Below are 25531 nucleotides of genomic sequence, written 5' to 3' on the forward strand. Positions count from 1 at the left end.
CCAGAAAAACTGCATTAGAAATGGTGGAATTTAAGATCAACTCCTAAAACTAGCAGATCAAGTCTTATATCTTACATAAAAAGTTACTGTGTAGAACAGCATATTTTCACCTCTTGCGAAGAAATCTTAGGCCTTGGCTACACTGGCACTGTACAGCGCTGCAACTTGCTGCGCTCAGGGGTGTGAAAACGCCCCCCCCTCCCCGAGCGCAGCGAGTGCAGCGCTGTAAAGCGCCAGTGTAATCAGCGCCTGCAGCGCTGCACGCTCGCTCGCAGCGCTGCAAGCTATTCCCCTCGGAGAGGTGGAGTACTTACAGCGCTGCGAGAGAGCTCTCGCAGCGCTGGCGGCGCGACTACAAGTGTAGCCAAGGCCTTAGTAATCAGATTTAACAGCTCTCAGACTGATGAGGTTCTGACTAGGGCCTGGTTCTGATCTCACAGGCGTGTAGGTTAGAAGTAGGCCCCAAATCTCTTGTCCCAATCATCCTCCTGAGCAAATAGGACAGCTTGGGTGGGAGGAAAGAGATTAAAGGAAGCTGCTGTATCCATGACACTTTTCTCCGTGTCTTCTGACCCCAGGAGGTTCCTTCTAAAGTTGAACAGGGAAAAGGCTCTGCAACGCAGGAGGAAACAAAGCCAGGGACAGAGGCACTGAGCACTGGTCTCCACCAAGCCCCCAGAAACTCAGTGGGATTGCTCATATAAGACACTGCTGACCCCATGTGCATTATCTTAAGCATAAAGAGACACTAAGTAAAAGAACTCTCCCAGCTTGGACAACAGGTGTGTGGCAGTTGCCAGCAGACAGCTATAAAGAAGCCAGGGAAGCGAGGAGGCAATTGATTCATTTTGAGCTTCAAACAGTTCTGGCTTTCTTTGGGCAGCTTAGTACCCTAGTCAAGAGGGGGGGGTGGGGGACGACCCATTCCCTTGGATTGATTAATCAGAACTAAGACAAAGTTCCCAAAGTTAATCCACTTAAGTAAGAAACGCTGTTACATCGATCATTAGAAGTCCTTGCAATTTGTCTACTTAGATTGTAAATGTCATAAGTCAGGCAAGTATCAGGGGGTAGCTGTGTTAGTCTGTATCTACAAAAACAACAAGGAGTCTGGTGGCACCTTAAAGACTAACAGATTTATTTGGGCATAAGCTTTCGTGGGTAAAAACCTCACTTCTTCAGATGCATAGAGTGAAAGTTACAGATGCAGGCATTATATACTGACACATGGAGAGAAGGGAGTTACTTCGCAAGTGGAGAACCAGTGTTGACAGGGCCAATTCAATCAGGGTGGATGTAGTCCACTCCCAATAATAGATGAGGAGGTGTCAATTCCAGGAGAGGAAAAGCTGCTTCTGTAATGAGCCAGCCACTCCCAGTCCCTATTCAAGCCCAGATTAATGGTGTTAAATTTGCAAATGAATTTTAGTTCTGCTGTTTCTCTTGGAAGTCTGTTTGAAGAGAAACAGCAGAACTAAAATTCATTTGCAAATTTAACTCCCTTCTCTCCATGTGTCAGTATATAATGCCTGCATCTGTAACTTTCACTCTATGCATCTGAAGAAGTGAGGTTTTTACCCACGAAAGCTTATGCCCAAATACATCTGTTAGTCTTTTAGGTGCCACCAGACTCCTTATAAGTCAGGCACTGTGACACCTGCTGTATTTTGTATTGCACTGAGAAAGCTGTTGCTGCTCACCCTTTTCCGTTACAGTTAGTTTATATTTAACCTCTGTCCTGGCAAAGCAGGACCTTGTGAAGCCATGTTGGCTACTTGTTTTTTCTGTCCTTTCTCAGAAGAAATTTAGTCTGTTGTACTTTAGCTATATTTCCTTTCAGGTGAAAATCCAGCAGCTGCTGCTAAGTTCAGACAAATTTCCCACAGGCCCTGCTTTGGGCAACAAAAGCACATTTGGACATATATGCTTTTCCACAGCCTACCAATCTCAGCTGAGAGAACAAGGAGGCAAACAGGCACTGGAACTGGGAGCAGGGACACAAGTTCGTTGCTTGCTCTACCCCAGAACAGAACAATTTCCAGTCGCTCTGAATATAATCATTTATTTATCTTTACAGTGATGATGGAAGAATGTACAGGTGTTTTCACTCAACAGCAGTATAAAAATCTGTTTATATACATTGAGTCACAATAATCTTTAATTCTCCTGATCCATCCTTGTTCTCCTGATCCATCATTATTATAAACCACAGGAAAAACAAATATTAAGTACAGGCAATATAATTCCAGTAGGTTTGCAACCTAGAGTCAAAAGCTCAGCTTTAGTTTAAGGGTACAGTTTGATATTTTAAAAAAGACTATTTTAAGTCATAGGACACAAAATAAAGTTTGTTTTTCAAATAAGATATATACATCAAAAATAGGAGTCTAAAAAGGCATTGGTTTTAATGCTATTAGAAAGCTATATAAATGTGCATGGGTCCATTTCTTCTTACAATGAAAGACCGAAGGAGAAAGTGCCTCTGTTTTTTTTAGGAAATTCCTCCTGGGACAAGTCAGTTAAAGTACCTGTAAGTTAGAGAGAGGGATAAATAAATCAAAAGTAAAAGTATTTCTTTGGAGAAATGATAGGTTGATCGCAATTTAAATCAGAACAACTTTGTTGAAACATATAGCTGTGTTTCAGTCACATTTCACATTAAGGGCCCACTTATAAATAGTTGACAAAAGGCTAATAAATAATTGATATTTTAATAAATGGTTAATCAACTGTTACAGTCCCATAGGTCAATAAGTTACTTATAACCACCTTAAACTGATGCACTTATAACCATCTAACTTTACTCACATATATAACATGTTTATAACATTGAACCCTTTATAAACTATTTATGAATATACTCTTAAATGTGACCTGCATTTCTATGGCATTTAGTGAATTGCTCCTTAACCTAATTTTTCATTTTTTTGATAAATAGCTTCCATTTTTATATATATTACATAATATATAAAAGTTAATCTCAATAGCACTTTTTCTTCCAGTTTAAAGTTTTTAAGCAACCAACCATATACACAAACTGATCACTTATTCAAAAATCCTACTTAAGTCTGCAGTTAAAATGGCTGTTAGAAGAAAACAGAATGCATGCCAGCTATGTATATACAACATATCCATTTTTGATGAAACTACAAAAAGGTCTATTATTAAGTTTAAATAAGTCAAATTTCTGCAGAATTAACTAATGAAAATAAGGATCATCACTATAAAACACAATAGGTCTATGTTATAACCTCATTAATATCCATTTCAAAATAATTATTTGTTAGACAATAGAAATTTCATACTACTGACCTATTTGTTTCTTGACTCTATAACTTTGAAGTTTTGTATATATAAAGAATGCTAAAGTTCTTACATTTGTCAACCCTCTAGAATATACATAATTAAGGTCTCATTACATGGAAAGTTATTAACAGCGACAACTGACAGGGACTGCAAATTCAATGGCAAATATCTGTACCCTGAGCTAGTTAGGATGATTTCAATGCATTGGAGAGCAGCAGGACAGCCACTAGTCTATTATGCAGACCAACCAGATAAGTGTCCCCTCACACAATCCAAATCAAATTCATATTTATGTAGCACCAACATGTGCTAGCTGCTCAAAATATTATAAGTAAATAATAAGTACTGTTAAAACCTACATTTTATAACATTTTTACATAATTGTCTGCCTTTGTGCAAGCTTAGGGCAACATGCACACACACTCCACTGATTAGTGGGAGAGCTGTGAATGAAGGAGAGCAGAATGTTGGCATCAACATCTACCGTGCAGATGTGAGCATGGTTCTAACGTTAATGATTTCCTCTCCCAGAACAATTCCATCCACTAGTCCTCAAATGGTTTACTAGATCATTGAAGTGGCTCAGTGTCTATATGCCACACCCCATCTAGTTCACTTTGGATTTTTAGTTTTAAATAAATATGATCACTTCCTAAGCTACATGTTGAACTACTTGACAGCAGTCTCTCCTTTGGGTGGGCATGACTGTCAGTGTCTACATCAGCAAGTGTATTAATATGCCTCAACAACTTTTTTGACTAAACTCCATGAAATGAAACTGACTTATTTTAAATTTCTCCAAATTGGAGGGCTCAGAGCCAATGTGACCATCTCACACAAGACTACATTCTTTTAATTTATTCTTTGGCTTACTTTTTAAGGAAAGCTCACATCTCAAAGTTTGGATTGTTTCCTGTACTCAAGATCCCATAGTGAATAAGTACCAACTTTCAGAATTTTAGCTCAATAGGAACATGGGAATTAGTTGTCATCCTTCTGGATAATTATTTCTAAAAGGGTTTAGCAAATACTTGTACAGATCAACTTAGTAACAACCTTGCATGTAAAGCAATAAATTCAAGCTATTTTGGACGAGAGAAATGGGAGTGCTTCTCCTTTGGAAAAGTGAAGGAAACTCTATTTTGGTATATGCTCTAGAGAAGAACGTTTAGGATGGATGGGACCATTTTGAGGAAAGACGTTAACAGCAGAAACAAAGTTTCCATTCTTAAGTAGAGCAGGTATAACTTTTCTTCCATAGAGGGTTGCATGTGTACACTGCAGATACAATGTACAGCCTAGTGGGATTGCTCTAACTGAACTTATCTGCCAAGCTGAGAGCAGTGGGGTGGAGGGGAATAGAGAGTCACTATGGGTTTGTCTACATTGCAGTTAAACACCCGTGGCTGCCTCGTGTCGGCTGACTTAGGATTTCATGGCTTGGGCTACAGGGCTGTTTACCTCAGGTGTACATGTTCGGGCTTGGGTTGCACTCCAGGTTCTGCGACCCTTGGGACCCCCAAGCCTGAGCCCAAACGTCTACACTGCAATTAAAAGGCCCAAATCAGATGACGCAGGCCAGCTGCAGGTGTTTAGCTGCAGATGTTTTTTAGGCCACATGTTTTGTGGGGATAGTGTGTCATTTCTATTAGACTGGATATGGAAAAGCTAATTCTCAAGATAGCTCTGAAAAGAGAGGGTCTAAATCCTGCCTGCTTGCTACACTTCTGAAGGCTCTTGAAAAGGCGCACAGCCGATGAGCTATCCCCAACTACACAGCCTCCAATGAACGCAGGAGAAAAGAAGAGAAGGCAACAGAGAAGTATCTGAGTGCTTACAAAAATATTTATAAAATTTGTTAGAAGAGGTGATTTGAGTAGAACTAAGCGAAGGAGGAAAAGTAGGATCATAGTATTTCATTTAGATTGAACAAAAATTTCATGGTGTCGACTGCTGGCTGGATCCCAGCCCTGAAGGCAGAGCCGCCGCCACCAGCAGCGCAGAAGTAAGGATGGCATGGTATGTTATTGCCACCCTTACTTCTGCGCTGCTGCTTGCAGAGCTGGGCCCTCAGTCAGCAGCCGCCACTCTCCAGCCGCCCAGAAGTAAGGGTGGCATGGTGTGGTATCCTTTTGAACTGCTGCTGGCGGGGCACTGCCTTCAGAGCTGGGATCCTGGCCAACAGCCACTGCTCTCTGGCCGCCCAGCACTGAAGGCAGTGCAGAAGTATGGGTGGCAATACCACAACCCCCCTAAAATAACCATGTGACCCCTCCCCCCCACAACTCCCTTTTGGGTCAGGACCCCCAATTTGAGAAATGCTGGTCTTCCCCGTGAAATCTGTATAGTATAGGGTAAAAGCACACAAAAGACCGGATTTCACAGGGGGAGACCAGATTTCAAGGACTGTGACGCGTTTTTCATAGCCGTGAATTTGGTAGGGCCCTACCTATAAGGAATGACTGAAAAAAACTGGACAGGTTTAGTCTTGAGAAAAGTTGACTGAGGGGGGACCTGATTTCTTCTTCTTCCCTTTATCATGTGGGGTTAGGTCCTCATACAAGCATCTGCCATCTTCACTTGTCCAAGGCAGCATTAAGGTCTACCTGCTTACCATCATCTTTGATGCAATCCATCCATTGCTTCCTTGGCTTTCCTCATGGTCTCTTTCCTACCACCCTCTCCTGCCACTTACCAGATCCTCTTCTTTCATCCTCTGTATGTGTCTGAACCAGCAAAGTTGTGCTTGCTGGATTTTGTCACCTATGTAACAGACTCTGATTTCCCTCCTAAGGCTTTCACTTTGAAATCTGTCTCTTTGTAGCACTCTTTTTATAGCATAGAGACATCTCAGCTCAAAATACCTGCAGGCATTGAACCTGCCATCTCTTTACTGCCGTGGTTCTGTATCACAGAGCACTGTGGGGCAAATCATTGTTCTATATTGTTAGGCTTTCCGTTTCAGTGGCATATGCTTGTCATAAATAACACCTGAGATGTTATTCCACACTCTTCCAGCACTGCCCTGTCTGGACTGTATCTCAACGTTCAAGCTTGCTGTCTAAACCAGTCACCATGATACTTTAACTGGTCAGTCTGGTTTAATTGTCCTCCATTAATATTTACATCCACTTTCCCTGTACAGTCTCTATTGACCCACATGATATCAGTCTTAATTATGTTCAATTTCATAACTATGCCTGCTTAGTTGGTCATATCACTGGTTTACTTTTTCTTGTAGGTCTTGTTTCCTCTAGGGGGACCTGATAACAGTCTTCAAACATGTATAAGCGGTTATAAAACAGACAGTGATCAATTATTCTCCATGTCTACTGAATGTAGGACTAGAAGAAATTGGCTTAATCTGCAGCAAGGGAGATTTAGAACATTTTCCCTAATATCTAACCTAACTATGAGGATATTTAAGATCTGGAATAGGTTACCAGGAGAGGTTATGGAATCCCTGTCATCTGAGATTTTTAAGAACAGGTTAGACAAACACCTGTCAGGGAGGGTTTAGATATACTTGGTCCTGCTTCAGCACAGTGGGATGGTCTAGATGACCTCACAAGGTCCCTTCTAGACCTAGAATTAGAACCCTCTTGTCCTGTGGCATGGGAAGTTATTTTAGAAAAAACACCAAATACGTTTTTATAAAAGAAAAAAAAATAGAACATAATGAAATGTAAGCCCCTTGTAATTCTGCAAATTCTGTACGTCAGATAATGGTTAGGGACAAATGAAATCCAAGGAGGAGGAAATTATGAACTCAAGCAATTTTCACCAAAAAAGATGGAGAAAACATTAATTTTTGTAGAATGTTCAAAAATAAGTTGAAGCCTTACATGTTAATGTTGCAGAATTTGACCACTGTTTTGCATCAATACCCACTTTCTATTCAAACAGACTATTTGCATGAGTAAGGGTTTTCAAGACTGGGCCAAAGAGTCACATTTTCCTCTTCTGTTGCACTGGTAGCCTAGACAGCATATTTCTGATATTCTGTGTTTTAGCATGCATGTAGAGGTAGTAATTTAGTATTTTGTCAGCCACAACGTATGTTCCTTGATACTTGTATGGGATGAAACAGGGCTCAACTTTTGAGTGAGATGTAAGTGCCCACTGGGTGACTCAGTGACAGTGTTAAGATGAACGGCTGTTAAGATCAACACTGCTAATAAGTACAAAGTTTTCCTATCTCATAGAAAAGCCACCTGGAGTTCTGGCTTTACCTGATCCTTTTCTTATGCATCATCTCCATTGTCCATTTCCACATCCATATCTTTTGTTGTATCAGCAGCCCGCGACAAGATGTCTGCCATAAGTGCCTCCTCCAGTTTTTTACGCACCTGTTGCACCCGTTCTTCTTGCTTTCTGTTTCAAAAACAGAGTGACAAACATTTGAAACAATAGCAATCCTGTGTGTATATTAACATAGGACTAAAACGTTTGCCTAACCTTCACTCATAAGAAAAGGTTTTGCTAGGGTATGTAGTCTAAACAGAAACATTTTAAAGCTGAAGTAATGAATCCTACTACAAAACTGACTTTCACAGCACCAGGTAAAAGGATTTTTTGGATTTCTTTGTGTGTACTGTAAATATTCAGCCACCAATTTAGCTCTCACAGACCCATCACTCAAAAACATAATTGCATAAGTTCTCAGGGCTCATCAGTTGTGGCACAATAATACACAACCTACTTTATCACAATATGGAACAGAGGAAAGAACTATAAGTGCTCTGCCAGACTACATTATTTTTTCTGAGGTTTTACCAGTACACCTCTACCCCGATATAACGTGACCCGATACAACACCAATTCGGATATAATGCGGTAAAGCAGCGCTTCGGGGGGGCGGGGCTGTGCGCTCCGGCGGATCAAAGCAAGTTCGATATAACGCAGTTTCACCTATAACGCGGTAAGATTTTTTGGCTCCCGAGGACAGCATTATATCGGGGTAGAGGTGTATATATAAATTCTTCCACAGCAAGTGTAAAAGAGCACCTTCCAAGTATTTGTTTCTAAAGTAGATGTTAAAAGCACTACAGAAATCATGTTTTCTGAGATGACAGTTCAAACTTTTAGTCCACAAATATGAATTCTACTTTAGAGAGTTATAGTTGATGGGAAAATTCCTCTAGGTTCTAAATGTTACTCCACACCTGAAAACATTTTTAAAATAGCCACTAGTTTACTAAACCCCATAAAATATATTTTATTACCCATCTAACTTGTTCTGAGCAAAAGTTAAAAGGGAATCAACATAATTAAGACCCCAAATCTAAGTTTTGCAAGTGTTAAGAAGATTGTATAAAACCCAATTTAAAACAGATAGTTACTGGAGTTTTAAATTTAGATGAAAGGGGGTTAATATTCAAACATTCCCCTGACAGGTCATGAATCTAATCACCACAGCTGGAAACGATAAAGTGAAAAAACACACTTACAATTGACTGGTCTTGTTTAATTATTCAACCTGAGTATAATGCAACAAAACAGTACAGTGACTTTTTTAATTTTTATATTATCAGAACTGAATAAACTGAAGTGCTAGCACAACAGGCAAGATTTTAAAAGTATAGTTTTTATCTGGACATTGTCTCTAATCAAAACTATTTCAAGTTCTATTCTGACTTCAGATAAAAATGTTAGTTCAAAAAGCGGTTTGATGCTACAGAAGAAGCTGCTAAACAGACAGCTGTGTTAATTTCAGTTTCATTTAAGAAAACAAGCCACCAATACACAGACAACTTACATCTATTAAAAATAAGTATTTTAAAACAAATTGGATGAAATTCTGTCATGTGCCTTGTAGAGTTTTGCAAATTTTAAGAGAATGTTACAAAACCCAATTTAAACAGATCTCTTAGAGCCACAGCATAGAACTCTTAGCCCAGGGGGAGGGTGACACTAAAGCGTCTACCCCCTCCTGATCCTGGGCTGCTCCTGGAGGCTGGAGGAGCCCCCAGCATAAATTAGACAGACCTGGGGGTCTAAGTTACAGAAACCTCCCTATACTGCCTTATGGGCTTCAGTGCTGTGGTTCCACCCCTAGCATGCCCCTTCTGGACTCCGCCCCACCATCAGTTCCTGAGGGGTTACTAAAAGGCAGTCTTTTGTCTGTCTTCTGCAGTGCCTGAACCAGGGGATTCTTTCCCTGGATAGATATGGGGCTTTTAAGACCCTTTATGTTGCTCTGGCCCTGGCATGAAGATCTCACTCTGCATTAACCTAGGTACTTTATTAAGCCACAACCTGCATATGGATACAATGTTAGAAAAGTTTAAGATGCAATAAGCTTCATTTCACGTTTTATGTCAAGTTCACACTGTAGGTGAAAGAAGGTCTTGTTAAAACTTGATTCAATATCTTTCTGCTCAGCATATCACATTAGGTTGGACTTTAGCAGTGTTGGGTACAATAACAATACTAATTAATGTGATTTATTTTTAAGCAAAGTGCAGGCAATATGAACTAGCTCTCCAAAGTATAGGTCAGGAAATTCAAGAGATCCAGCCCAGTTAGTTTCTCTTACACTAATTTTACATTGGTGTAGTTCCATTTCCTTCAGATTTTCACTGATATAAATCAGAGCAGAATCATTCAGAGTCCAGTGCCTGTCCAGATCCTCTGATGATGGCACTCTATGCCTTATAACTACAGCCTTGCTTAGGAAGTGTTCTCACTTGAGTAGTTCTGATCACTGAAGACTGTATTTTTCTCTTTCTCCCCACATTTTCCAGTTAAAATTTCTTATGTGAAAAATTTTCATTTTCCCATGGGAACTTTTGAACAGATTCAAAACAAGAATTTTAGTTTAAAACTGACACTAAAATCAGAATGTCATTTTGTTTTGCTTTGTTTTTTCAAATTGAAAATGACATTTTAAGTCAAAATGAAAGAAATTTCTCATTTAAATTCCAAAGTGTTTCTCTGAAACAACAAATTTCTTTTTGAAGTTTCCCCACAAGAAAACTGTAATTTTGCATCAGAGCTGACGTTTTTCTGTGAAAACTTTCAGTTTTGACAAGATCATTTTTTCAGCAGGAAAGCATTTGCACAAAAAATGTATACCTAAAATCACTGGAGCTTGTCAAAGGTAGAAGCCAATCTGGACCATAAGAAATGTGTGCTAGATGGATCTACAGAGGATCCAGTGCCTTTGTTTCCATTTGCGGTGGCGGCAAAGATTCTAAGAAATCTACCTCAAGCGAACATGGAAGCAGGAGACCTGTGAGGATGTCACTGGAGCTGCTCAGCTGAACAGATGCAATCCCTAGCACTCCCCAAAGTACGTCCCCTCTCTTCCACAGGGAGCAAGAGGAGAACAAAACAAAGCAGCAGAGGTCAGTAGAAAAGCTGATGTAAAAGCAGAGGCAAAACTGTCTTTTTACCCTAATTTTCATAATTCTCTCTAGCATCTTGACTCAGGCCTGGTCTACACACAAAAATTAGGTCAGCATAGCTCTGGCGCTCAAGTGTGTGAAAAATTCACATCTCTGAGCGCCGTAGCTATGCCTACGTATCCCCTGGAGTAGATACAGCTAGTCGACAGAAGAATCCCGCCACTGGGAAAGGTGGATTACCTACAGCGATGGAAAAATCCCTTCCATTGCTGTTGGTAGCGCCTACACTAGGGCGCAACAGTGGCCGTAACTGTGCTGCTGTAGCACCCATAGACATGGCTGGCCTGAGAATTGATTACTCACACGTAAGACCTGGTGTAAGTCATGGTTTCACAGAGTGCATGGAAATCGTGAAAATACCCCCAAAACGTGATTTTTCAATATTCTCTAAAGATGAAAATGTATATAATATAATGTATTTCATACAAAAAAAATCAACTTAGCAAACTGTACAGCCTGTACACCATAGAGTGCTGTATGCATGTGTAGCATAGAGAGTTGTATTGTGAATAGATCTAAATGCAATCTAGGTGGGAAACACAAGAAAATGGATGTGTCCGTGGCCACTAACCTATCAACCTATCAACTGGTACCCAAGATCAGTTGTGTTACATATTTTATTTGTTTTGCAAGGCCTAAATGATGAAGACACATCTGACTTGGAACTGAAAGCTGTCCTCGCTGATCCAATTTACCTACAGTCTGTTAATTACAACATCATTGCATAAACTATTGCAAGTGCTTGAATACCTTTGAGGTGGATTTCAATGGTATCAGTGCATTTATCTCTGATAACGCATCCTATAATCAACTGCTTCAGAGATTAATGCCTAACTCAGTTCATCTTACCTGTAATGCTAGTGATATCTGGAGGCCCAATTTACTAGATGTTGACAAGCTAATAGGCAACAGTCAAAAAGGTGTTTAAACATTGTCTGAGCAGAAAATTGTGTTTTAAAGAGCAATGTGCAAATCACAGTCCAGGCTGTGGGTTCATATCTTCCTATAAAATTGCCCCCTAACCCAGGTAAGTGAAGATGGGGAAGCTGGTATGCTGCTACTGAACACCATGCACAGTATATTACTTTTTACTTCCGTTTTGTGGAGGAGCAAATGAAAATTACGCCAAACACAGAAGTGTTAACGGAGCTGAAACGTCTGTTGAACCATTCAGAAAAGTTACAGATTCAACTTGACTTAATCGCGAGGAATGGCAAAGAGCTTATTGATTTAATCAAATAGTTTGAAAGCCATGAGAGTTGAGTTAATCCATTATACAATAAAGTTGCTGACTTAATACACATCGAGCACTTACAGGTGAGCAACACAGCAGCAACACAGGGATTCAAAACCAATTTATTAAAACTTTTATGGAAATTGCCAACTTAGCTCACTTACTTTGGTAAGTTTTTTCTTAAAGATCAGTACTTTGTACAGATGGAAAAGCAGAACAGCAATGCAAAAGTGCCCTCTGCTGGTGATTATATGAAATATTAATTACACATAAGCAGTTTGTAATTATTCATAATTAAAACTCTCTTCCACCAGGAAGAAAAAGTAAAAACCCTGACTCTAAGTTACTTGACATTCTTGCTGCAAGTTTCCTAGTCAAGCTGAAAAATGTTTAGTCCTGAATACTAAAGATGTTATATAACTACTTTGAAATGCTTTTGTAAGTGATACTTTGTTTTTAATTTAAGGATTTTGGATTGAGTTTCGAATATGGCTGCATTTCTCTCTTTGGATCAAATAAAATGTAAGGTTGCCTGTTATTAAATAAATACCTTTCCCAGTTTCAATGAATTCCTCTTTAAAAAAAAGAAGAAAGAAAGAAAGAAAGAAAGTACAGGTTGGAGGCAAAATACTGGCTCTACTGAAGTCAAAGGGAGTTTTGCCACTCTTCAATGGAGCAAGAATTTCACCCTAGGAGCTTTTGTGGAGCAAGACAGGACACATAGGTCATTGAACAGATGTTCTGGTGGCTATTTTTCTTAACTAGAACCACACAACACAGCTATTTGTATATGTATGTGGTGGGCAGAGGAGGTAGGAAAGTATTACACTGAAGAACAGAAACTGTAAGAATGTGAATGGCTGGGGGAATATGAAGAAGCCAAACCTTCCAAAAATCAAATTACAATTAAGTTATACTAATTTTAACTGTAGCAAATATGCTACAGCAGGGGTAGGCAACCTATGGCACAGATGCCAAAGGCGGCATGCAAGCTGATTTTCAGTGGCACTCACACTGCCCGGGTCCTGGCCACCGGTCAGGAGGGCTCTGCATTTTAATTTAATTTTAAATGAAGCTTCTTAAACATTTTAAAAACCTTATTTACTTTACATATATCAATAGTTTAGCTATATATTATAGACTTATAGAAAGAGACCTTCTAAAAACGTTAAAATGTATTACTGGCATGCGAAACCTTAAATCAGAGTGAATACATGAAGACTTGGCACACCACTTCTGAAAGGTTGCTGATCCCTGTGTTACAGCAAGAAACCATGTCACACCTAAATAACAGAGCAATCCAAGATCAACAGTTTCAAACTCTGAACATACTTTAAATAGATTGTACAAAAAAACAAAACAATCAACTATCTAGCTTTTTATACAATGGGCCTAGCATGTTTTTACATTTATACACTTTATTCTATAGATACAGAGAAGAACACAAAATAAAGTGTTCTTTTAGGCAAATGTTGGTCCAAATAACTGTACATGACCACACTACAGTGTTGTTTGAACTTCCTCTATGATTTCCCCCCTCACTTTTTCCACACTGCAAAGGTCAATACAGCTCCATTTGATTTACTTTCTTGTTTATGTACCAGCACTGCTGTATCTGTTCTGTCAGCAAAAATGTACACAGCTCTAGAAATAGCAGTTAGCTGCTGTTATAGCAGAAGCACAAAAGATGTCCCACAAAATTAGTGCCTTTTCATTTGAGACCAGTTTTTGATTTACAACCCTCACCCCACCCCAAACACACAAAACAGTATATTCTTCATCCTAACATACAATAAGGATGGATATTCCACATCTACACAAGTGTTTACAATTTCTGTAGGCTCTAATAACTGGTAAATAGCCTCTAATAATTTTGTAATGGTGGTAATTATCCTAATAAAGAGTTACCCAAGGCTCAAATTGGCAAAAATTTTACTCTGTGGAGGTAGCTGTTATGCTCTGTCTGCAAAATTCATAGCCATTACTTGCCTCTGATCAGGTGTGAGCAAAGCTTTTTCTCTCCATCCCTTAAGTTTTCAATGCAATTTATGGTTTTTAGAATTATTACCTTTTTTTTTTTTGCAGTGTTATAACAGAGAAGCTATATTAGGATGCTACCTTTTACACTGTTTTAGTTTCTTACATGGTCTTTGTGTGAAGTTTGTTTTTCATTTCTGGCAGTAATAAAGTTTAGTTAAAATAATCCTACACAAATGGGCAAGAAAGCGTTCTGTGCTTGGTAGTGAACAGTCAAAAGGGACACTGTTGAGTTAGAAGTAATTTCAATTACTACACTTGCCGCTGCCCCTGAATCCTCACGGCCAATCGTCGTGATTTTATAATTTTGTTCTAAGAAGTATATCTTCTCCTTTGTTAAGTTAAAAAAACAACAACACACACACACACACACACACACACACCTCTCACACACTGACAATACAGGAAAAACTGCCCTACTGTGAATAAAATGCTGTTAAATGTGACAAGTAAACAGAAAAAAATCTTCTCCCAGTCCTGTTATAGTATGATTTTAGGTGTTAATTGTAACAATAACAGGTAAAATATTTTCAGAGAGAAGTCTTATTTTTTAAGTTGATGTTCCTTAAAGGGTAAAAAAAAAATAATCAAAAACATCATGGGCTAGAGCTCTGGATCATGGACTGAAAGTCAGGAACTCCAGTTCCCCATGCTGGCTTTGAAACCAGCTCCCTGGGAGGACTTCAGCATGCCATTTAGTCTCTCTAACTCAGCACATCCCTCAGCCGCTTCCCACAGCCCCCATTGGCCTGGTACAGCGAACTGCGGCCAGTGGGAACTGTGATCGGCCGAACCTATGGACACTGCAGGTAAACAAACCATCCCAGCCCGCCAGCGGATTTCCCTGATGGGCCGCATGCCAAAGGTTGCCGATCCCTGCTACAGAACAAAGGCAATGACATCACATGCAGATTATATGAACGTAATATTTGTTCTCTGTTTTGGAAATTAAAAGCATGACAGTGAATAGAATAATTAATCATTAATGAATCATTCCTAACCAAAAAAATAAAAAATAAAAAAATCAGTTTTATACTACCCTACTCAACATATTCAGGAGACATCTTAACTGATGGAAGAAATGTTCAGAATTCCAGAAGTTGAAATGCTTAAAGTGGTTAGAGCACAAAACTGGGAGCCCAAACTCTTGGATTTGATTCCCAGCTCTGTCAATCAGAAAAACTGGAGTGCAAGGCGACAAAGTGAAGAGCTTGCCAGCAAAAGGACCCAGACTCCAGCTTTTGCAGTCCTGCCTAGTTTATATATCGCAAAAAGCTAAATGGTGGCTAAAATAGAGCTCAGATCCTCTGTGGCTCAAAAACCATATAGAAAAATGGGTATTCATGTTTTACAAACAAATTTATCGATGAAAATCTATCCAAGGTACTTATTTGGGGCCCTCATTTCCATGGTATCTGAATGCCTCATAGTTTTCAGGTAGGGAAGTGCTATTATCCCCACTTAATAGACAGGGAACTGAGGCATAGCGTGGCAAAATGACTTGTCCAAGGTCACAGAGGAAGTCTGTGGCAGAGCAGGGATTTGAACCCAGGTATGCCAAGGCTCGGGCTAGCACTCTAGCCATAAGAGCGTTTTTCTTGATTCTGTTAAATACAAATATATTTAGGAAACAACCAGTTTATTCTGTAGTTTAACAGATACACTTAACAGGTTCAAATGGGGAAGTACATGATTCTGTTTAATGTTTTGGAATATGCTCTGTTTTTTCATTAGATATGAAGAGCAAGCTCAGTATACAAAAATGTACATTTTACTGAAAATTTCATGTCTCAACTCCCTTACCTAATGTCCTCATCCGTAACAATGAATGCTTTGCAAAGGGGCTGAGATGTATTGAGCCACACTGCTGGGTTCTTTTCCACTGCAGCAGAGAGTTGCCCTGTGATTGGTGCAGAACTGGTGTGCAAAGCACTGGCGACAGCAGATAAGAGGGTCTCATCATTGTTGCCTGGGCCAACTCCTAAAATATAAATTACAGCACAATTAATTTATTTAACCAGATGGCTATACAAGGTACACAAGACATGTATGACTTTAAATGGCAGACTTTCTCCTATGTATAAGATGTCATCCAGATGTATGAGCATACACTTTAAGACCACATATCTAATGGCAATAATGACTATGAATTTAACAAATGACTTTGAAATCCTGTTAATGCAATTTTAATATATAGTAAATAAAAACAAAATATCTACTATATTTGCTATTTGTAAAGTGCTAACTTTCAAATTGGCTACAGTTTCCTCAAAGAAGGTCAAGCAATTTAATGATCTGGGTTCCTTCTTCAGCAATTATCTTGTCTTCGAGTACACTTATTAATGTAACATTTGGTCTTGAAATACAATTTCTCTTTGTAGCTTTTAACATTAATATCTATACAAGTATCTCAATTCTCTTTACTTCAGTGCCACAAGGAACGAAGCCAATGCTGGCAAGTAGTAGTGAAGTCTTTCACAACTCTTTCAAATTCCTATAGATGTCTCCAATGTGGTAGAATAAACAGTTACTAACTGTGACCTATAACTTATTGAATTTCACATCAATTGCATTTGTGCCAAGAAAAGAGTACAACTCTGAAATGTTCTTTATATTAATTAAGTTAGTAACTTGATAAAAGAGAAAACCCTTTTGAGGAGACAGGTGTTTCTGCCAGCAAGCACATGTTAAGATCTGAGGGCTACTAAAGTAAATCAAAGTCGGAGATACATACTGTAACAGTTTAAGAATATCTGAAAAGCTAACATGATCTTTTTTTATATACATTCTGCTTACTAGGCATAGCGTAGTTACTAAAGGCATACACTACCTTGAAGACCTTTAGGTAGCTCCATGGATTTTATAATTTGTTCACTTACATCAGATGCACTTAGGCCTTGTAGCCTCTTCTCCCAGAAAAGCTGAAAGATGGAAAGTGAGATTGCTTGTTAGCAAAGAAAAATATATTTGGAAGCATACCACAAACAGAATCATGCTTATATTAGCATAGAGTTTATTCACAATAAACACTTAAACAAGGAAAGTGATAAATGGTGGCCTACAACTGCACCCTATTAAATAAAAAGGAGTAATATTATTTTTAATATCCACACGACTTACTACATAAAGACTGGGGCATGATTATTCTTCCACTGATTATCCCATCCACTGATAGGAGCTTTGTCACTGACTTTCATGGGAGTGGGATCAAACCCTTAGTATTTTCTAATTAAAAAAGTTATCTGAAATGTAATTCAAATTAAGTCCACTTTCTCTACCTCTGCCACCTGTTTGTCAGGCAAAAAAATGGATTAGTGGCCTGAGATACTCCTACAGAAAGGTACAGATTCCTTCTTTCTACTTTATCTACCAATGTTATGCCTTTTAGGATATGTCTACATTCCGTTTTAAAATTTGCGGTACCGAGTCTCAGAGCCCGGGTCTATGGACTCAGGCTCACAGAGCTTGCACTAAAAATAGCAGGATGGATGTTGAGGCTTAGGCTGGAGATTGGGTTCTGAAGCCCACCCCCTGCTTAAGCTTCAGAGCCCACATTCCAGTAAAGTCTACACTGCTATTTTTAGCACCATAGCACAAGCCCAAGACTGTAGACCCAGGCTTTTAGTCTCGCTGCTGTGAGTTTTTAAAAACACAGCATACACATACTCTTAGGCTTCTCCTGCCAGTACTTCTGAGTTCTTAATACAATACCAAACCAGCCATATTAGTGAAGTTCATTAAAAAAAAAAAAAAAAAAACCTAAAAATTCCCCCAAAATTGGCTAGAGGCAACATGTCCACTCACTGTGGTCTTCTTAGTTCATGCATGTATGAGTAGCCTACACTCCGGTTACGATAGAGCACTGCACAATTGGACATATAGTCTCCACAGCTACCACCTCTGAACACTGAAAGCAGGTAGGAATAAGTTCCATTTTAAATAAAATTAGGCCTTGCCTTCATTCTTGGCAAGTTAGTAATGTACCACTTAGTTGGGATCTCCGATATAGAGCACAAACAGTAAGGGATTAGTGGCTATAACATTTGATTTTCCCCCTCCTTCACCCACCACCTATCTTTGGAATTAATGAGTGTACTCAATATATTCAGGCTTCCTTCATTAAAAAACAATCAAGTTCATATTGAAATACAATAAACTTCTGAACAAGAATCATTAAAGAGAAACCATTCTCTCAGGGATGGAGGGCACTATCTAGGGGGAGGAAAAGGTTAATGATAATGTCAACTGTTTTAAAGCACTGACAGGAAAATGTGACAAGCAATTGCTGTGGGAATTCTTGTGCTTGTTCCATCATGACATCTGGACCAGTGGGTGAACGATAATTTACCTACTCTGAATGTTGGAAGTAAAAAGAGATTAACTTTCTACAATAGTCACCCAACACCTCTTAACTGGACAACAAAATATTCATGATTGTTTTACAAATTGGATCTTAACTGAATAAGACCTTTGGATCATCCAGTTTGACCCAACACGTGTGTTGATTGTAGGACTATTTGACTACAATAGTTCCACTGACAGATTGTTCTAACCTGTTCTTGGACATCGCTATGACTCAAGAATTTCTTTTAATATCTGTCACTCCTCATTTGCTCATACAACTAGGAACACTTAATCTGAATCCTAAAATTCTTCCTGTGAACTCTTACCCAATTTCTGAACTCGTATTTCTAGCTGAAGCTTTCCTTTCCTCATTTTCAGGCCAGGGGTTTCCTGTCCTACTCTTTTCTGAAATAGATTCCCTCTTTAAGTTATATCTCCCTCCCTTAAGTTATACTGTTACTGTACCTTGATGGTAGTTGAAGACACAGATTATTTCCCTTGCATCTAATTTTTTTTAACTGTATACACTTAACACCCTGAGTCTTTCATGTGTATTATTTGCCACTCTCTGTATCATTATAACATTGTATTCCAAAGAAGTATAATAGATTTCCTATAAGAACCAATATCACTCTTTGAATAAAGTGACAATGCCTTTAAAATTCTAGAACACTGAAGAAATCCATGTTTTAGTTACTATGAAAGTGTAAGTAAGTAGCAACTCTATAACTAAGAGTACATTGAGATATGCATAAGCAGTGAAAAAGAATTTAAATCCTTCTAATTCAGTTTCATCATTGATTTTAGTCTCAGTTTGGCACAATAACTCTTCTGAGGACAAATAAGTTATTTTAGTAAAATAACTACTAATTTCTGCAAAGGAAACTTTTTAAAATGCTCCTTTTCAAAAATTGTGCCCTGTTACTCTAGCTAAACACTCAAGACCCAAGAACTTCCATCTCCACTCGCAGAGATTACACCACAGGTATGTCTATACTGCAAAGAAAAAACTGCAGTGCCGAGTCTCAGAGCTTGGGTCAATTTACGTGGGCTGCCAGGGTTCAGGCTGCAGGGCTCAAAATATCAGTGTAGACATTCAGACTCGGGCTGGAGCCTTGGCTCTGAAACCTGATGAGGGTCGCAGTAGGAATGTCTACACTGATATTTTTAGTCCTGCAGCCCAAGCCGTGTGAGCCCGAGTCAACAGACCAGGGCTCTAAGACTTGGTGTGATGGTACATCTACTCTGCAAAGAAAGCCCATCAGATACTATTGTTCTCTGGTGCCACCAGCTTGCTTCCCCAAATCACACTCTCTACTCCTCACATAGACCATGAGGTGCCAGGGAGGAAGGTTAGTTAATAGGGGATACATGGTTGTGTGGATGCACTGGGAGAAACATGGGTGCTCCAGAATGGATATCTGAAGAGCAAGGATATGCAAAGAACTTGGAGTTGGAAGCCCAGTGCCCAGGGGAGATTAACAGTACTTCCCTACCTCACAGGGATGTTATGAGGATAAATACTTTAAGAACTGTGAGGTGCTCAGATACTATGGTGATAGGGACTATATAAATACTTAAAATAGATAAATCATTCTAGTCTGACTTCCTGCATAACACAGGCCATAGTACTTCCCTGAATTATTTTCTGCTTCAAGTCCAGTAGCTGTGGATTGAACTAAAATCATGTCTTTTTGAAAAATATCCAGTGGAAAAATTGCCAGTGATAGAGAATCCACCACAACCCTTAGTGAGTTGTTCCAATGGTTATAAACCCTCAACATTACAAATTTGCCCCTTATTTCTAGTCTGAATTTATCTAGCTTCAACTTCCAGTGATGGGATCTTGTTATATCTCTTTCTGCTAATTAAAAAAACCTCTATTATCAAATTTGGGTAGTTATCAAATGTAGGTAGTTGTAGACTGATCAAGTCACCTCTTAGCCTTCTGCTTAATAAGCTAAATAGACTGAGCTCCATGAAACTTTTGCTAAAAGGCATGTTTACCAAAACTTTAATCATTCTCGTGGCTCTTCTCTGACCCCTCTCCAATTCATCAACAACCTTCTTGTATTGTGAACACCAACACCGGACACAAGATTCCAGTAGCTGTTGCACCAGTGCCAAATACAAAGGTAAAATAACCTCCCTGCTCTGACTCAATATACCCCTATTTCTACACTAGCCACATTAGCCACAGCCTCACACTGGGAGCTCATGTTCAGCTGATTATCCACCACGATTCAAGTCTTTTTCAGAGTCACCGTTTCTCCGAATACAGTCCCTCATCCTGTTAGTGTGGTGTACATTCTTTGGTCATTCTCCCAGCACTCCAGGGAAATAAGGAAGTATTCTTTTACAGAGTGGGAATTGAAGGAAAGAGATTAAGTGACTTGCCCAAAGTGACACAGGAATCTGTGGCAGAGCCAGAAATTCAGCCCACTGTCTCCTGACTCGTCAGCTCTAAGCTACTCTTCTTGTCTGGTGGGAGAAGTAATGAGGGAATGTGAAGCCACAGTTGCAAGGATGGGTAGAACTTTATTTCCTTGCCAGGTTTCCGTTGGTGATCCTTTGCACATCCTTTGCACTTGTACAATTAGATTATTTGGATGTTTTTTAAGTGAAGTCTTTTGTTTGGCAAATCATAAAATAACTTTGCCTTCCCAATATTCTTTCACTTTTCCAAGAAAAAAATTTGGATCATGTCTCTCTCTGGCCCAATGACTGAGTATTTATTCATAGTGGAACAGACAAGAAAGCGAGACCGTGAAAACAGTCCCTCTGCTCCAATCACTCTTTCATTATTTATCCACAGAGGAAGAGCTTCAACAGGAGAGATTAAGGAAGCCTACATCAGACTATCAGCAATTAGAGCACTCTCCTGAGAGGTGGGAGACCCCTATTCAAATCTTTCTCTCCCTCTGGCAGAGAGGGGAGAATTGAACCTTGCTCTCTCACATTCCAGGTGAGCGTTCTAAGCACTGGGCTTAAAGTGTACGGTGGCTACACACACCAGCTTCCTGTTTTGTGTGGAGCCAGGCAGGCACTTAACTCATTCCTGCAGAGAATGTTTTAGGTATCTAAGATGCTGGACTCCAGGTGGCTGGTTCTTGTTTGTGGATTGCTAAGCAGAGATAGGCATCTCCCTGCACCACAGACTTATGAGCCTCTCTTTGAGAGAGAGGTGGGGCTTAGCAAACAGCCTCTGGTTAGCATCTCCCTTTGGCTAGCTTAGGCAGCTCTGTGACTAGTGTGCTTCCTCTTGTGGATAGCATTCTAAGGCATCTATTTCTTCCTATTCTACGTATAGCAAGCTAGGCGCCTTGGTCGGCTTTGTGGATCACAGTGTTGTTCCTGTGATTTTCTAGGCACCTAACAGTTAGGTGCTGTAATGCTCAGTGTTGGAATGTCTAAATCTCTGTGCAGACCCTCTGATAGATTAGGCTCCCTATTACTGTAACCACTGAATACAAAGTGCTATGAGCTGCCAATTTTCCTTAGTGCAATAAATGGAAACAGCCTGTTTTACACAGCTGCCCCAAAATGACTAAAAAGAGTAACATGACTGCACTGGCCTTTTCCATGTCATTCTTCATATTAAGTGTTACTTTTAAAAAGGTATCTAAGCATTGGAATCACTTTGCTAATAAGAGATTGCCCATCCAGTTAGAACAAGTAGTCCAGAACACAAAAAGACTAAGGGTCTCAGGATATGTCTACACTGCAATTGGACACTATCAGCTGGCTCAGGCTTGCAGGGCTCAGGCTAAGGAGCAGTTGAAATGTGGCATAGATGCTTGGGTACTGGCTGGAGCCTGGGCTCTAGGACCCTCCCACCTCACAGGGTCCTAGAACCCGATCTCCAGCCCTAGCCTGAAAGTCTACACCACAATTAAACAGCCTACAAGCCTGAGCCCAGCAAGCCTGAGTCTGCTGGCATGGGCCCATCACGGGTTTTTAACTGCACTATAGACATACTCTCAAATCTTGCAAACCCTTAGCATTGGAAATACTCGCATGGAAGTCAACAGGACTGCCTACAGGAGTTATATTGTGCAGGATTGGGCCCTAAGAGGACAGGGCAATCTTACTTATTATAATGTAAAGCATAAGATAGTTTACAGCTTAATTACTGAAAAGCTACACTTTAATCCTTCTTCTATGGTGACAGTTACAGAAATGATTTCTCTTCCTGATATTCCTTGCATTAGTAGTTAGAAATTTAGATTCTCCCCTCCCGCCCCCAGAGTTACTATACAGTTTAATAGAGAGGAAAGAGGGACCAGTTGGTTGGGGCACTGGCCTGGGATACAGGAGAGCCAGGTTCAATTCCCTGCTCTGCCACAGAGTTCCCATGTGACCTTGGGCAAATCGCTTAGTCTCCCTGTTCCTCAGTTCCCCATCTGTAAAAAAGGGGGTCGAGGAGACCAGCACTTCTGAAATAAAACTGCACAAGGAAATGTCATGAAAATGACATCTCTACAACCAAGTCAAACTTTATGCGTGTATGTATTCTGTGATTAATAAGACATATTTGACCAAGTATCACAAAATCTGTGAAGTTGTTCAATACTGTATTAAATCAAGAAGTTCAATACATGATTTAGAGTCTCCACAAAAGGTTTAGATGGAAACAGGAACTCTGAGTGGAAGAGGCGGGGAGGCCCTTCTTTCTCCAACTTCTTAGAGTTAACAATCCAACGGAAAAACAGAATAGGCAACTCACACATTTACAGTAAGCTCTTGGAGTACTTGTGCTCTGTTCGTATATATTATCAGTTTTTGAGAGTTGTTTAAAAAAAAATCTTAACAGAAAATGGCTTTGGAAAATTGTTACAATATAATCCTTAGGTACCATCTGCCAAAACCATTTACAAGATTTTACTAATGAACATACAACAAACAGAGTGTCAGCTTCTCTAAGTGTACAATTTCCAAAGTAGATGCTCACTGAAAAAAGAAAAAGCACTAAATATTCACTTCCAGAAGGAGCATTCTCAGCTTCAAATCTGTGGCCATTTAAGCTATCAGAACACAAGTTTCCAGTTGATGAAATATTGTCCTGTTCTCATTTGCTGACATCCACCAATCCAGAGGTCAGAAATCTCTAAGAAAGAAATCTCTAACAATAACTTAAAAAAAGTAGGTCATCTACTCTATCCCCCTGAATAGAAGGACTATTCCTCTACAATATATATATTCCAGTGCTTGGAAAAAGCTGGAAGTAAATACGAATAAACATAAGGAAAGATCCGAAGCCTTCTAGGACCTTTCCAGCAAGATAAGATTTCCACTTTGTAATGTTTAGTGAAGAATACAGGAGTGTCCAAATTGAATCCCTATACAATAGATGTATGACTCATGATTTCTATCTATTAAAGGAGGTAACTGCAGATGTAGTTGAAAGTGCTTGTATTTTTAAGGGAACAACTAATTTAAAGAGCTACTTTAACACACTTAAAGACACTCTACTAAAATAGTCCCATTAATTAGCTATTTGTCAAAAACAAATCCTTTGGTATGATTTATATTAAGTGCAAATAAGGTTTTTAATTTAACCTTTCAGACATTAATTGTGCAAGTTACTCTAAACCCCTGCATCTGTTCAGTGTCTCAATGTCATCAATGGGATTCTGCCTGGTTGAAGCAATTTGCAGGATTGGGGGTGTAAATTGTTACTTCATAACCTGCCTTCCATTTGCTTTGGGGTTTTTTTTTACATCCAAGAGCAGCAGTCGGTACAAAAGATACTGGCATCCTTGTTACTGGCCCATGTATTCAACTTTTAAAGTAGTAGTTTGGGGCATAATACTGATGCCCCTTTTTGATCTGAGCAGCTAGTCAAATTTCAGGGCCCTGGGACAGAGGCACCGACTTTCTAATGTGCCGTGGAGGGTGGGATGGTGCTTGACCCCCAGCTCTGCCCCAGGCCCTGCACCCACTCCACCCCTTCCCTCAAGGCCCTACCTTTGCCTCTTCCCGCCCCACATCTTCCCAGCCCCTCCCCGAGCACGCCCCACCCTCTCCACCCCATACCCCCCCCAGCACCTCCTGCACACCGTGGAACAGCTGATCCATGGTGGGCAGGAGGCACTGATTGGCGGGGCCGCCGGCACGTGGGAGGCACTGGGGGGAGCAGAAGGAGCTGCTCAGGGGGCTGCCGGTGGGCACTCAGCACCCACCATTTTTTTCCCTTGAGTACCCGCGGAGTCTGCGCCTATGCCCTGGAGCATTTTCAGTTGGAAAATGGAAGTCCGGTATTCTGTTTGATGCAATCATGTATTTACAAGGAATGTAAAAAAGTCCTGCTTCTCCAAATGCAGGAGAAACTAAGAACAAAAAGGAGCAGTTTTTTAGCTCACAGCTCTTTAGCCAACAGATGCAAAATCTCTCTTTCTAGCTTTTCTCAAAATCGTACTGAGCCCACAGGCTTCTGCTTGACTTTCTTGCTTCCCCCTCTTTCTCTCACTGTTCGATCTCTCTCTCTGAGAGACAACATCGTACTAGTTTCTGGGCAGACTCCATTAGGCCTTATTTTTGGTGTGGCCCCTGAAACTCTCTCTTCAAATTAAGGGTGTGTTCACATATCAGATTGAATTAGGTTTTAACTCAACCACAACAAGGATTCACCCAGCTCATAACAATATAAATACATCCAATGGTTTTAATTTAATACATTATTCAAATCAGGATCAGCCACTACATCCTATTCTGTACTACTTTTCCTGCTTAGTTGCAGAGTCAGAGTTCAAATCTCATTTCAGTGAGCACATATGACCGTTAGGGAATGTTACAAGGCCCATCAATTGCTCAGGATTATCCTGAGGAAAGTGGGTGAAGTGAAGAGAGTCAACCCCTTTTGGAATTTCATTTTGGGAGGATCTTAGGGCTAGTCTACACTTACCAGTTAGTTCGACGGCTGCGGATCGAAGTTCCGAGTTCGATTTATCGCGTCTGGTCTGGACGCGATAAATCGAACCAGGAAGTGATCCCCGTCGACTGCGGTACTCCAGCTCAGCGAGAGGAGTACCGCGAAGTCGACGGGGAGCCTGCCTGCCGCGTGTGGACCGCGTCTGAACCGCGGTAAGGTATGTCGAATTCAGCTACGTTATTCACGTAGCTGAATTTGCGTACCTTACTTCGATTTGGGGGGTAAGTGTAGACCAGCCCTAAGACATCAGCTGGGATATATCATCTGATT

General features: G+C 40.0%; 1 protein-coding gene across 1 annotated transcript in view; it reads right to left on the bottom strand.

The window, feature by feature from the left end:
• Positions 1-2065: 2065 nt before the first annotated feature.
• MBD2 (methyl-CpG binding domain protein 2) overlaps positions 2066-25531 on the bottom strand; it is a 58373-nt gene continuing 34907 nt past the window's right edge. Inside the window, exons 5-8 of the mRNA XM_026649010.1 lie at positions 16817-16907; positions 15790-15967; positions 7539-7680; positions 2066-2528 (exon numbers count right to left, since the gene is read on the bottom strand). Of these exons, the coding sequence (XP_026504795.1) occupies positions 7551-7680; positions 15790-15967; positions 16817-16907 (399 nt within the window). The 3' untranslated portion in view covers positions 2066-2528; positions 7539-7550. The remainder of the gene's footprint in view (positions 2529-7538; positions 7681-15789; positions 15968-16816; positions 16908-25531) is intronic.

The sequence above is a fragment of the Terrapene carolina genome, unplaced genomic scaffold (assembly GCF_002925995.2).
Source record: "Terrapene carolina triunguis isolate 2854851 unplaced genomic scaffold, T_m_triunguis-2.0 Scaffold69, whole genome shotgun sequence".
In the NCBI taxonomy this organism is placed as follows: domain Eukaryota; kingdom Metazoa; phylum Chordata; order Testudines; family Emydidae; genus Terrapene; species Terrapene triunguis.